The following is a 13,399-nucleotide window of genomic DNA, read 5'->3' as shown; positions in this document are numbered from 1 at the left end:
TGTCCGGCGAAGAAATGACGAACTTTAACCACTTCCATACTGGGCACTTACGCCCCTTCCTGCCCAAGCCAATTTTCAGCTTTCAGCACTGTCGCACTTTGAATGACAATTGCGCGGTCGTGCTACACTGTACCCAAACAATTTTTTTATCATTTTGTTCCCACAAATAGAGCTTTCTTTTGGTGGTATTTGATCACCTCTGCGGTTTTTATTTTTTGCGCTATAAACAAAAGAAGAGTGACAATTTAAAAAAAAAACACTATTTTTTACTTTTTTATTTAATAAATATCACAATTTAAAAAAAAAAAAACGTTTTTTTTCCTCAGTTTAGGCCGATATGTATTCTTCTACATATTTTTGGTAAAAAAAAATCGCAATGATCATATATTGATTGGTTTGCGCAAAAGTTATAGCGTTTACAAAATAGCTGATAGATTTATGGCATTTTTATTTTATTAATTTTTTTACTAGTATTGGCGGCGATTTGCGATTTTTTTACTGTCACCGTGTCATTGCGGCGAACACATCGGACACTTTTGACACGTTTTTGGCGCCATTCACATTTATACAGCGATTAATGCGATAAATATGCACTAATTACTGTATAAATGTGACTGGCATTCAAGGGGTTAACACTAGGGGGTGAGGGAGGGGTTAATATGTATCCCTAAATTGTGTTCTAACTGTGGGGAAAGGGGGGTGACTGGGGGAGGTGACCGATGCTGTGTCCCTATGTACAAGGGACACAGATCGGTCTCCTCTCTCCCCTGACAGGACGTGGAGCTCTGTGTTTACACACAGAGCTCCACGTCTTGTCCCTGTAGCCGCCGATTCCGAGTGCCTGGCGGACATCGCGACCGCCAGGCACGCGCATCGGCATCTCGGGGACGCGCCGGGCGCGCGCGCGCGGCCGCCGGCGCGCTCGCGCGCCCCCCAGTGGCCGCAAGAATACAGGACGCCAAATGACGTCCTGTTGAATTTTCAGAGTAACCGTGGAGCCGTCATTTGACGATGGCCCGGTACTCTAGTGGTTAACATCAGTGCTGTGTCATGCCGACAGTAAAACATTCTAAGACCATTCATGTGTGGGGTTACTTCTCAGCCAAGGGAGTGGGCTCACTCACAATTTTGCCTAAGAACACATCCATGAATAAAGAATGGTACAAAAACAATCTCCGCGTACAACTTTTCTCAATCATCCAAAAACAGTTTGATGAACAATGCTTTTTTCAGCATGATGGAGCACCTTTCCATAAGACAAAAGTGATAACTAAGTGGCTTGGGGAACAAAACATCGACATTTTGGGTCCATAGCCAGGAAACTCTCCAGTACCTAATCACATTGAGACCTTGTGGTCAATTCGCAAGAGGCAGGTGAACAAAAAAAACGGATTCTGACAAAACAAGCATTTATTATGTAAGAATGGGCTGCCGTTAATCATGTGGCCCAGACATTGATTGACAGCATGCCAGGGTGAGTTGGGCTGCCGTTAGTCATGTGGCCCAGACATTGATTGACAGCATGCCAGGGTGAGTTGCTGAGGTCTTGAAAAAGAAGGGGAACGCTGCAAGTATTGACTCTTTGCATAAACTTAATGTAATTGTCAATAAAAGCCTTTGACACTTAGCGAATGCTTGTAATTATACTTCAGCATACCATAGTAACATCTGACAAAAAGATCTAAAAACACAAAAGCAGCAGACTTTGAAAATGTTATATTTTTCACTTTTGGCCACGGCTGTAGTATCTTTGATATTGATTGGTCCCTTCCAACAGTTTTATGATCATAGCCAGTAAAAAGCATAAAATGCTTTTTTGGGTAACAAACATGTTATGTTATAATTGCCTGTTTCTTGTAATGGAATTGCACAGAGTGGCCTGGGTCCCCCAGCCAGCGCTCCTGGCTCCTCTTCTCAGTGTGCCGCCATAGAAAGCCGCCTCCTATTGTGGCACAGACAGTACTTCTCGACCCCCTGCTCCTTTATCGCAGTCAATGGCTTAAGCTGCCTCAGCAAAGCCTGTAAGAGGGAACCACTACAGACGGGCACACAGCTGGATCAGGTGAGGACGTGGGTAAGTATAAAGCTTGGTACAGACTTTTTTTTTTTTTTCTTCCCCCAACTCAGCGATATGAACAGGAAAAAAAAGGCGCTTGCTGTACTAACTATAATATGTTGGTACACCGATCTCCCCGCTGAGCTGTGTTCTGACAGGGGGGTTGCCTTTCCCAGAACACACCGATATGCCGATCAACTGCTCGTTTTCCAGCATACCCGTTCAACAGAAGCCAGCCAGGCTGATGTACACACAGGCCGAATGTTGGCTAGTATCTGTTGAACCAGCCAATGTGTAGCAGGTTTTAAAGGGGTTTGTAATGGCAGAATTTTTTTTTTTTAATCTTGATGCATTCTATGTGCATAAAAAAACTGTGTGTAGCAGCCCCCCTAATACTTACCTAAGCCCCAGCGATGTCCACGATTCCCTCAGCTGTCTGGGACTCTCCCTCCTCATTGGCTGTCTAAGTCAGTTAGCTAAGCAGGAGAGAAAGGGGGTGAGGCTGGACCACAGCTCATAGTCTGAATGGACACCTGGAGCTGCAGCTTGGCTCGGGTGCCCCCATAGCAAGCTGCTTGTTGGGGCAATCGACAGGAGATGGGGACCTGAGAAGAGGGAGGGTCTAGGCTGCCCTGTGCAAATCCACTGCACAAAGCAGGCAAGTATAATGGTGTGTGTGTGGGTTTTTTTTTTTATGTGACTTTACAATCACTTTCAGGGGAGGTGAGGGTGTGACATTTACTACCTAATTTAATTTTTTCCAAAATGATCTTCCAGGACAGCTGATGATCTCCATCTTCAACAAGAAACGCAAACTTTTTTTTCTCACCATCCAATGTACCATATCCTCTACTTTTAACACTCTGTAAAGGTCTGGGAACTGAGACCAATTGCTGGAGTTTTGGGAGAGCAAAGATATATGGATTGTAACTGCTAAATAGTCCTGGGTTGTCGTATTTTGTGTTTCAAGATGGGGCCATATATTTTCAATTGGTGAAAGGTCTGGACTGCAGGTAAGCCTATTGGGCACCCAGACTCTTTACTATGAAGCCATGCTGTTATCATAAATGCAGTTTTGTATTGTCCTGCTGAAATATGCAAGGTCTTTCCTGAAAAAGACATTGGATGAGAGCATATGCTGCTCTAAAGCCTGGTTATATCTTTCAGCATTAACAGTGCCTTTCCAGATATGCAAGCTGCCCATTCCATATGCACTAATGCACCCCCCATACCATACTGGCTGATTAAAAGCTGGAAGGTCCCTCTGATCTTTAATCTAAAATTTTAAAGGAGGTCCTCCGGGCCATCTCCCTGAGTTTTAGTGTTTCCTCTGGAGGAGATATGTGACTGTGGAACCGTTGGCTTCAGCTTGTACATGTTTTTTTTGTTTTTCCTTTTATGGTGTGGTGCCCCCCAAAGACCTTCTGTATAGGTTGGTATGGTTGTGGTGGTTTTCCAGTTGCCAGCTGTCCTCCGTGATGCTGCCTTGTGGTAAATTGGCAGGTATTGAGGTCTTCCTCGTGGGGGTTGGAGCTTTTGTGTTCCATGCTGGATACAGAAAGATGTACTCCTATCCTTTCTGGGCAGAGTGACGGCATCCGGGGCTGTGGTTTCAGGTCTCGTGTGGCAGGGTGTTTTTAGGGCATCTGGTGTTTGGTGGTAAGCTCAGCGCAGTTGCTATGGATCCCTCTGCTTCCACTCAGTCTTCAGGGAATACAGGCTCCTCCAAAGTCAGCTCTGCGCAGGTAAGCCTGAGGTGGTTTATTGCCTGCTCACTTTACACTGTGCTTGTTTGATATGGAGATAATTTGGGGCTCCTTGGTGTTGTGCTTGGGATAGGACACTGGCTAAAGGTTGGAGCACTGTAGTGTTGGGCAGTTTATTGCACTTTGTTCAGTTTGTTTTTTATATGTGTTCTGCAGGCCAAAGCCTTGGATAGAGGTGCTGCTACAAAAAGAAAATGTGCAGTGCTGAGTTGGGATCTTCTTGAGTCAAGCCCTTGTGTCGCTCTTGTATTGGGGGTTTCTTTAAAGTGGAATGTGCCATGACCTGCAGCAAGCTTGTGTCCACAGGTAAGGAGAAATTGGGTTCTACTTTTTCATGCCTTACGATCTCATCTCATTCATTGCGGATATGAAGTCAGGAGAGCAAGGAGACCAGGTGTAAGAAACATTGGACCGGCCATGAAGGAAAGGCTAATGGAGGATTTTTTTTTTTTTTTTTAAAACCCTCCTGACCAATACCAATGTTGTTGCCCCAGTGGGAGGATGACTCAAAGGGTTCCTTCCACATGGGAATTGGTCACCTGCAGCAAATTTACTTTGGACCTGATTGACAGAGGCTACAATCTGGAGTTCGGATCCCCTTCTTACTTGAATTTGGTTATCAGGCTTCCAAAAGAAGTGTCTTTTGGGAGAACTGGTCAATGAAAGGGTTTTGGTCCTGGTTCCTCAGAAAGCAGAGGGATTGGCATTTTACTCCCCATGTTTTTGTGGTCGGAAAGCCTTCAGGGAAGTTTTTGATTTTAATTTTGAATCTCAAGCCTCTCAACAGTTCCATACATTACAAGAGTTTTCTCATTGTTGGTTAAGAGCCTTTCAATAGTCTTTACCTTGACAATCTCCTGCTCCATCACTTCTCATGGAAGAAAAAAATTCTAAAGTTTGACTTTTACCTGGCACAGATCCAAATAAACGTAATGCCTGTAAGGGATGTTATGGCAGCAGCGTGCCTAATAACCAAGAGCTTCAGAAAGTCGGAGACCTAGATTGTTCTCCTTGCATGAGGTAACCAGGGAAAGCTGGCCTTCAAGTCTTCCATGGCAGAAATAACCTCCTTTTGTTGATCCACAAGGGCTTTGACGACCTCCTAGGGCTGGGAGAGCTGGTGCCACACATGAACAGGCGACTACATGGTCAAGATATTCAAACTTTTGAAAGTGAATGTAAAGGTTCTGTGTTTTTTGGGGTGTAGCTGTACTTACTTAATTTTTTATGTTTTTGCACAGAGAAGCCCTGATCCTCTTCTGCTGGTCCTTGGCTGCTTTCTATGGCGGCACTCATGTGGTATTGTTCCCGAGCTGCCCTGTCTGCGTCTATTGACCTAGACAGTGGGGATCAGCCCCTCGTCATAGGGTTTCATTGGCAGGAGCCAATGGCTTCTGCTGCTATCAATCTGCCCAGTGAGGAGAGGCCGCACTGGGAGAGCTGCTGCTCTTGTGCATATTGCTAGATTGAGATTGGGCTCAGGTGAGTAATTTTTAGGTAAAAAAAAAATTATGGCTTTAAAGCCACTTTAAACACTATTGGTTTGATTTACTATCAAGCCTTTGGTAGGAAGGTCCTCCAGGCAGTTTTCCCACCCTGGGCTGGTAATTCCTTTTTTATAGTCTCAAAAGCTGTCCTGGAAGATGACTGGGAGAAATCCAAAGTTTGTCTTGTGGGTAACTATTTCCAGTAGTCTTCCAGGACAGCTGGACTTCTGCACTGTGTTGTGTTCTAATTTTTAGATCCATCCTTCTGTTCTTGAGTCTGAAGGACATCCTTGACGGTGGATTTTAAACCAATTCATAAGGGTCTGTGGGAAAAATGCTAAAATATATCTCGCTCTCACTCTCACAGTGGTGGTCAGAATGCCACCCTTGCAGATGGCTGGAAAGATCACTGGTGCTGTGCTGCCGAGTGGCAATGTCCCTAGAACTTTGCAGGCACCGTCAAAGGGAAAATCTGTTCACTCTAGAAACACTAAGATGCAAATGGCTGCTATATAGCAACATTTAACACTAACAAGGTGGTAACTGATAGCCAGTATACATCTGTACGTCCTACCACAACTCCCTCAAACAGAATGTAAATTAATAGTTTATATTTATTTTATTTTTCTAATAGTTATTGGTGTACCTAATGAGCTTGTCGTGTTTATAGCTACATTTCCATTAAATATTGCCTTTGACCTCTTTGATTTCTGTTTTCTAGGACTACGTAGGTGAGACCCCTGTACACAAAGCAGCAAGGGCTGGTAGTTTGGACTGCCTTAAGGCCCTTGTGTCCAATGGAGGGCAGATAGAGTATGTGCCTTTTTTGTTTTTTCTATTCTGCATTGCATAAAATAGTTAAACATTACACATACATTTTTATAACACTTACAAGTGAGTGGACTCATGTTGGGATGTATGTAGTCCATACAATCTCTAAACCCACACCTGTAGTTTAAATATAATGCATGATGCTTCTAACATTAACTATATAACAGGCACACATAGTCTCATATGCCAAACAGTTATCTATCACATTTTGCTGAATTATAATTGTTGTATTCTGTATGCTTGCTTTACCTTTTGTTTAACCATTTTGTCTTGAAGGTTCAGAAATGGGTTTTCTCTTTTCATACAACTTGTAAACCCTGGAGTTGAATTTTACTCCGGTTGAAATCATGTTTTCGTTCTTTGTAATGCTGCAAAACATAAAAATGAGTACAACTTTAATTCTTGATTTTTGTTTTGTAAATTGTCTTGCGTTTTAAGGTACAAATAAATGCACCTCTTTATCAGTCTAAACTATTACCAAATCTAGTCACTGTGATGTGCAAGCTTTATAACGTGAACAAAAATTTCCTTTACCTTTACCTGACTAAGAGAAAAACCTCCATTTTTGTTTTCATATTAAGAAAATTGCAGCTCGCAGTGGGAGGGTTTCAGCAACAAAGCGGTGCTGTCAGCTCTGAAATCAATGGGTGGGATTGGATGTGGCCAGGGGTCTACTGACCAGCTACAGGATTGTGAATCGGCAGTGACAATGCTTAAAGTCGCAGCCCCTACATTTTATCATCTCACTGTAGTGCAGGGAGGCAAATCTGATGTAAGTTGCATACCATGGAAAGCATGCTTTTTGTGATAAAGTAGTCATCTAAATTAAGCACCACTGGTTTACAAATAAAGTCAAACATATAGCACTCCAAAGGGTCACCATGAGTCATTCTTGATGTAATGGCATTAGAAAATTGGCCAGAGGCCCAGAACCAGATCTCTATTGCTCATACAGCTGTTTTCCCTTTCCTGACTTGGAAATTGCCTAAAATGTAGAGCCAATTCTTGAACTTGACAGGTTTGTTTGCCCTTGTCAGTTCACAAAATGAACACTTTATCCCCTCCCCCCCTTTACCATACCATAACCTTTACTCAAAAAAAAAAAAAAAAAGATCCTGCCACTGAATACTGTTTAATTACTGTATTGCTTTGTTAAAACAAGATGTCATCCCTTCCAAGCAATATGGCTCTTATTCAACATTTTCTTTTTCAGCATGGCTTGCTGCAGATTAAAACTGAAAATATAACATGACTTTAGTGACAATGTGTTGTGTTTTCCAACTGAAAGGAAGCATATTCCTTTTTAAAGCACTAATCTTATTAACAGTAGTGCATATGTCCCTCCCTGCAAATAAAATAAATCCTAATATGTAGGTAATTGATTTACAGTGCCTAAATGGAGATGGGTAAACACTATTACATAGCAATTGTGTTGCAATTAGCATATCACTTAGGCACTAAAATGTCTCCCCTTATAAAGTTTTGTGGTTTTAAAGTAATGTAAAATAATTTGAACTGACATGAAATGGAAAGAGATGCAGCTTTGTTATATGTATTCAGTACTAAATTCAGCCATTATTTAAGATGCGGCTGTTTTGCAGCTGATAAATCCTTTTATCATTTGGTTTCTTTAAAAAGGAACTGCAGTCTGCTCGCATTATTTGTAATAAAAACATATTTGCCATTCTGAAGCTTCCCTCCAACCACTTTGCATATTTTTTTATATGTAATGTGACTCAGTACTTGCCAAATATGCTGCAGAAATCTCCCTCCACTAAGTCTGGCTGCATCCATTTTTAACTGGGCAGCTGAAGCTGCTGCCTGTTCACTTCCAGGATTTAAACAGAGGCACACTTCCAGCCCTGCAGCTCTCATTGGCCCTCTGACTCACCCCTGCGTCTTCCTGGCAAATTCTCACAAGAGTGAGAGCTGTGCATAATGTCATAAGGCTAGGCGTATTAACAAACGGGAAGTGGGCTGTATAATAGGATTTTTATAATGGCTTACCTGTAAAATCCTTTTCATGGAGTACATCACGGGACACAGAGCAGCCATAGTAATAACTATGGGGGTTATACGCCACCTGTAGGTGAAGGGACACTGGTGCACTCAAGACAGGAAGTCCCCCTCTATTTAACCCCTCCCATACAGGGAGTACGTCTCAGTTTTTGTAGCAAAGATATATATCCATTCCTAAAAGAGGGGAGGGACCACTGTGTCCCGTGATGTACTCCAAATAAAGGATTTTACAGGTAAGCTGTTATAAAAATCCTATTTTCTTTATCATGTATCACGGGACAATCGCCTGACAAATCCATTTTGAATTGGTTGATTTCGATGCTGCCTGCCCTTTCTTGGGGCCTTCTGGCAGCACAAACAAAACATCAGTTTTCCGTATCTGAGCTGTCTTTCAGATAGGCCTTGACTGCTCTCACTACATCGAGAAAATGTAGTAATTTTTTTTCCCGCAGAACGAGGTTCTGGGAGAAAAGGAAGGCAGGGAGACATCCTGATTCAGATGAAAACCTGACACTACCTTAGGCAGAAAGGTTGAGTGAGGATGCAACACCACCTTGTTTGTCCTTATGAATAATTAAATATGTCTCTTTTTACAAGAAAAGGCAGCCAATTCTGATACCCTTCTTGCAGAGGTTACCGCAACTAAGAACATCAATTTCCTTGTCAAAAGAAGCAAAGGAATATTGTGTATCGGCTCAAAATTATGTCTTTGTAAAACTGACTAGACTAAATTCAAATCCCATGGGCACAAGGGTGCCCTAACTGGCAGAGTTATACAAGCCACCCCCTTGTATAAAGGCCCGGATCAAAGATTGCGAAGCAAGCGGCCTTTGAAAAAACACTGACAAGGCCAAGACCTGATCCTTGATTGTACTCAAGGCTAGCTTCATTTCTACCCCCAACTGTAGGAAGGCACAAATTCTATGACATGCTGTCTTTTGGTTTCACACCAGAAAACATAGGATCTCCAGACTCTATAATAAATGGTGCTAGAAGCCGGCTTCCTTGCATTAATCAGGGTAGATGCCACTGAACCTGAAAGTTACCCCCTTAAACAGCCAAACCATTAAATTTAGCGACTGTAAGGCAGGATGGAATACCGGCCCCTGCTTTCTGGACGAGTCCATGGATCCCCTACTGCCATCTTTACGATCTCTGCATACCAGGATCTTCTGGGCCATGCCGGGGCTATTAGAATTACTGGCTTCCCTTCCTCCTTGGTCCTGCGAAGAAGTCACTGTAGCAGCTGGACCTGGGGTGAACGCATAAATCGGTGAAAACTGATCCCACGGGGTCACTAACGCATCAGTCCCGTATGCGAGTGGATCTCTTGTTCTTGACACAAAGCTGTCCAACTTCTTGTTGAACCTGGATGCCACTAGATCTATGTCCGGGGTACCTCATTTTTTGGCATATAGGCAGAAAAATTTCGGGATGTAGAGACCATTCTCCCGGGAACAATTGACAGCTCGAGAAATCCGCCTGCCAATTCTCCACCCCGTAATGAAGACTGCAGATAGGCAAAGTACATGCTCCTCTGCCCAAGTCAGAACATGGTTCACCTCCCTTTGGGCTGCGTGACTTCTGGTGCCCCCTTGGTGATTGATATAGGACATTGCTGTGGCATTGTCGGATTGACGCCTGATGAATAGTCTTTAATGGCGTCAACTGCAAAACGTAAGGCTCTTGGTAGCTCGCCTAAATCTCGGGTCCCTTCCAAAGACTCCATTTTTTTTTTTTTATCGTCTGGATCCTTAAATATCTGGGCATTGTCCACTGGACAAGCTAAACTCCTATTTACAGGGGAGATGGCAGCATCTACTGCTGGCAAACTCCACTTTTTAGTAAACTTTACTTCCATAGGGTAAAGAAGAAAAAACCTTTTAGGAGGAAGGAAATGCTTATCTGGGTGATCCCAGTCGGCATATATCAGCCACTCCAGCACTGGGTGTACAGGGAAAGTATGTGAACCCTGTGGGGGCCTTAGAGAACCCAAATAGGAAAAGGAACTTCAGCTGCCTCTGCTGGGGGTAACTTATAACCAGAACGGGCCAATTCCGTAAGGGATTGAATCAACAATCTTTGAGATTGCGAGGCTGAGAGGTTCTTCAGATACTGAATCCTCCCTGATCCCCCCCCCCCCCAAGGTAACTCTGCATCTCCTGTCCATTCCTGTTCCAATACTGGAAGGTCAAGGGCAGGAGAATAGATCTGCTGCGTTTTCTCTCATCCTGGGAAGAAGATGCAAGCATATCAGCTATCTTCCCTTCCAAGCCAGCTAATGCTGAAGCCAAATTGTCCTTAGTGACGTATGCAGAGCCTGAAATGTTGGAAGCAGCTACAACACCTGAGAGTATAGGCGGAACAGACTGGCCAGTTGCTTCAGGTCTTTCAGGGGAGGATGGTACTGTCAGACCCTGACTGTGGCGCCCTTGCGCTCCCCCCTGCTCTATTCCCTCTTCTACTTCGGGAAAACTTGGTCCTAAGCACAAAAAACAGAGGTACTAATACAGTGCATCTACTGCCGAGCTCTAGTCCAGCAAATGAATATTATGCCACTATAATTGCTCAGCCTGATGCTGAGTAGGCGTGCCTTAATGCCTGTATCCAACACCCATACAGCTTGCATGCAGTCGTATCCCTCTGTCAGCCACCAGACTTTCAGAGTAAAATGCTTTAAAGCCAGTAAGCCCTGTGCCGTGTATTATGTGCAATAGTACGATAAAGAAAAGGTATACTGGCTGAAAAAAAAGTTTTACTATCCAAAGTTAAAACAACAAAGACAGAAGATGTAATAGATGGCAAGTTGAGAAAATGACTGAAGGTCCACTTTAACCTGCATATATCCACAAGAGCAGCATATTTTATATAGCGTTATCTTTTTATTTTGTTCCCCCTTTCTGTTAGTTTTAAACCTTTTAGTATTTTGGAGGTGCTATACACTTTGCTGCATATCTGTATAGTCTTTACTTTAGTATATCTTGTCACTTAATTGAAAGGGGAATAACATAAAATGTTATTGAAAGGGACAGGGTCTACCTCCCAGATGTTCACCTTGTTATGAGAGTGCTACATGGTCCATCTCCTGAATGACTTATAATTTTAGGCTTTGAAAACAACCAAGCTGGCACGTTACTGACATCTTGCTCCAGTGTTTCGCTCTGAGTGCACAAAGAGAGGTTGCAGCCCTAACCAGAAGTCTAAAATTTGTCTGCACTGGTTTTTCTCGAGCTTGCATTAAGATAACGTGACCAGATTTCATACATTTGGCACTGTTCCCTCTATAGTGTTTTTACTAGCCTAGCATTGCTCTTTAACTATTTTACAAAACAAAATATTAAGTGCTAAAGGTGTATCTCATTGCTGCCTACTTTGTACCTTTTTCATCCCATTTAGAAAGTGCTGTACTAGTAAAATATATATTGAAGTTTGTCCCGTTAGACCTTGGTTTACATCAACCATCTGATGGTTCTTCTTGCCTCACATTTTAGTACTCCTGCTTTTTCAGAGGACATTCTCTGAGTTTCCAAAAGTGATTTGGGTAAGATGTGAGTTTATCTTTTAAAATGTCTGTTCGTTTTTTTTTTTTTCTTGCGCATAATTCACATTCTCCCCATTTTTGTTTTATGTACAGTTTACACTGGTACATTAAGCCTTTTGATACCATAGTTTTATATTCTTGGATGTCCCATTTATCCTAGTTCTTTGTTTTTACAAATGTCCCATATATGACCTAAAGTATCTATAGTTTCTAATGAGTTATTTAGCTCCTTTTTTAAAAAACGTTATAATTATAACTCAAATTTACTGATAATACAAAGCTATGAGCTAGACACCTAAAATATATTTTTATTTTCTCTGTACCTGTAGTGATTTTAGGAGCCTTAGAAGACAGTGGTATTAGGCCGTGTACACACGGTCGTTCCAAACCAATGAGAATGGACCGAAGTTCAGTTTCATCGGTCCAAACCGACCGTGTGTATGGCCCATCGGTCTGTTGTCCTTCGGTCCAAAATTTAAAACGTGCTTTAAAATCGAACCGATGGCCCGCTGACCGATCGGTCCAAACCGATGGTTAGTACAGAAAAGCATCGGTTCAAAACCAGCGCATGCTCAGAATCAAGTCGACGCATGCTTGGAAGCATTGAACTTCGTTTTTTTCAGCACGTCGTGTGTTTTTACGTCACCGCGTTCTGACCCGATCGGTTTTTGGAACAATGGTGTGTACGCACATCAGACCGTCAGGCCACTTCAGCGGTGAACCGATGGAAATGGCCCGTCGGACCATTCTCACCGGTTTGGATCGACCGTGTGTACGCGGCCTCAATGTAGCCTTTGCTGACTAGTTGTATAACATGGGTGATATAAAACAAAAGCTATTGCATGCTATGAAGGGGATAACCCTACTTGTAAAATTCTTACACATGACTCGACCTAAGAGCCTTGGGGGGCCTCAAACAACGGTTACATTTCATACATTGTTCAGCAGCCATCTCTCCTAAATCCCATATTGTTTAATCCATTTTCTACGTGTACATTGCTTTTATCACACCCTTTCTGATCATTTGCTGATCATTTTCGCCTGTTTAAGTATAGCTCTTGTCAGTCGGGCTTCTAGGCTTAGGCCTCATTCACATGGGATTTATGTCACAGGTATGGCAAAACTTTTATTCAGGGGCTATCATCTGTCCCTAGCTGCAGGTGATCAGTCCATGTGCAGTTTTTATCCAGACGGCTATAGTCACTGTCGGCCCATTATTGCTTTGTACATCTGCATCTGATCTTCCTCCATCTATAAATCCATCCACAGTAATGCACTGGATTCTTGTTGCAGTTGTGAGTTAAATGCCATGTGAACAAGGCCTAAGACTTGTTACTTCGTCTTTTTTTTTTTTTTTTTTTCTCCTTCTTTTAGGTGATATTAAGGTTATTAAAATTGCAGTCACCAGTAATCCATACCTGTGTTTCATAGCGCTTAGCTGTTGTAAACTGGTGTTGGCTATCAGTCTAACCTCCTAAAACACTTTTTTGTATCCCCATTTTATTAAGCCTAGCTTTTTCGTCCTTATTCTAATACTGTTACCATCCTCTAAAGTGTGACATTGCTTTTTCACTTCATTGCAAGGGCTATAGCCCTAAAAGGTTGGGATGTATAAGGGTTTTTCTTTATTTTTTGAATATTTAAAACTGTTCTTTTCTTCTTTCTTTGGGTAGTACTACGTTTGCAAATGGCTCTTTTT

At 42.6% G+C, this 13,399-nt stretch overlaps 1 protein-coding gene across 2 annotated transcripts in view; it reads left to right on the top strand.

Moving 5' to 3' along the window:
- The window catches only part of ANKRD10 (ankyrin repeat domain 10), a 47,127-nt gene that overhangs the window by 8,423 nt on the left and 25,305 nt on the right, over positions 1 to 13,399 (top strand). For both annotated transcript variants that reach the window (XM_040336221.1, XM_040336222.1), the window contains exon 3: positions 6,031 to 6,122. In XM_040336221.1, coding sequence (XP_040192155.1) covers positions 6,031 to 6,122 — 92 coding nt within the window. The remainder of the gene's footprint in view (positions 1 to 6,030; positions 6,123 to 13,399) is intronic.

The sequence above is a fragment of the Rana temporaria genome, chromosome 2 (assembly GCF_905171775.1).
Source record: "Rana temporaria chromosome 2, aRanTem1.1, whole genome shotgun sequence".
Lineage (NCBI taxonomy): Eukaryota > Metazoa > Chordata > Amphibia > Anura > Ranidae > Rana > Rana temporaria.
This window is presented reverse-complemented; position numbering and strand designations above follow the sequence as displayed.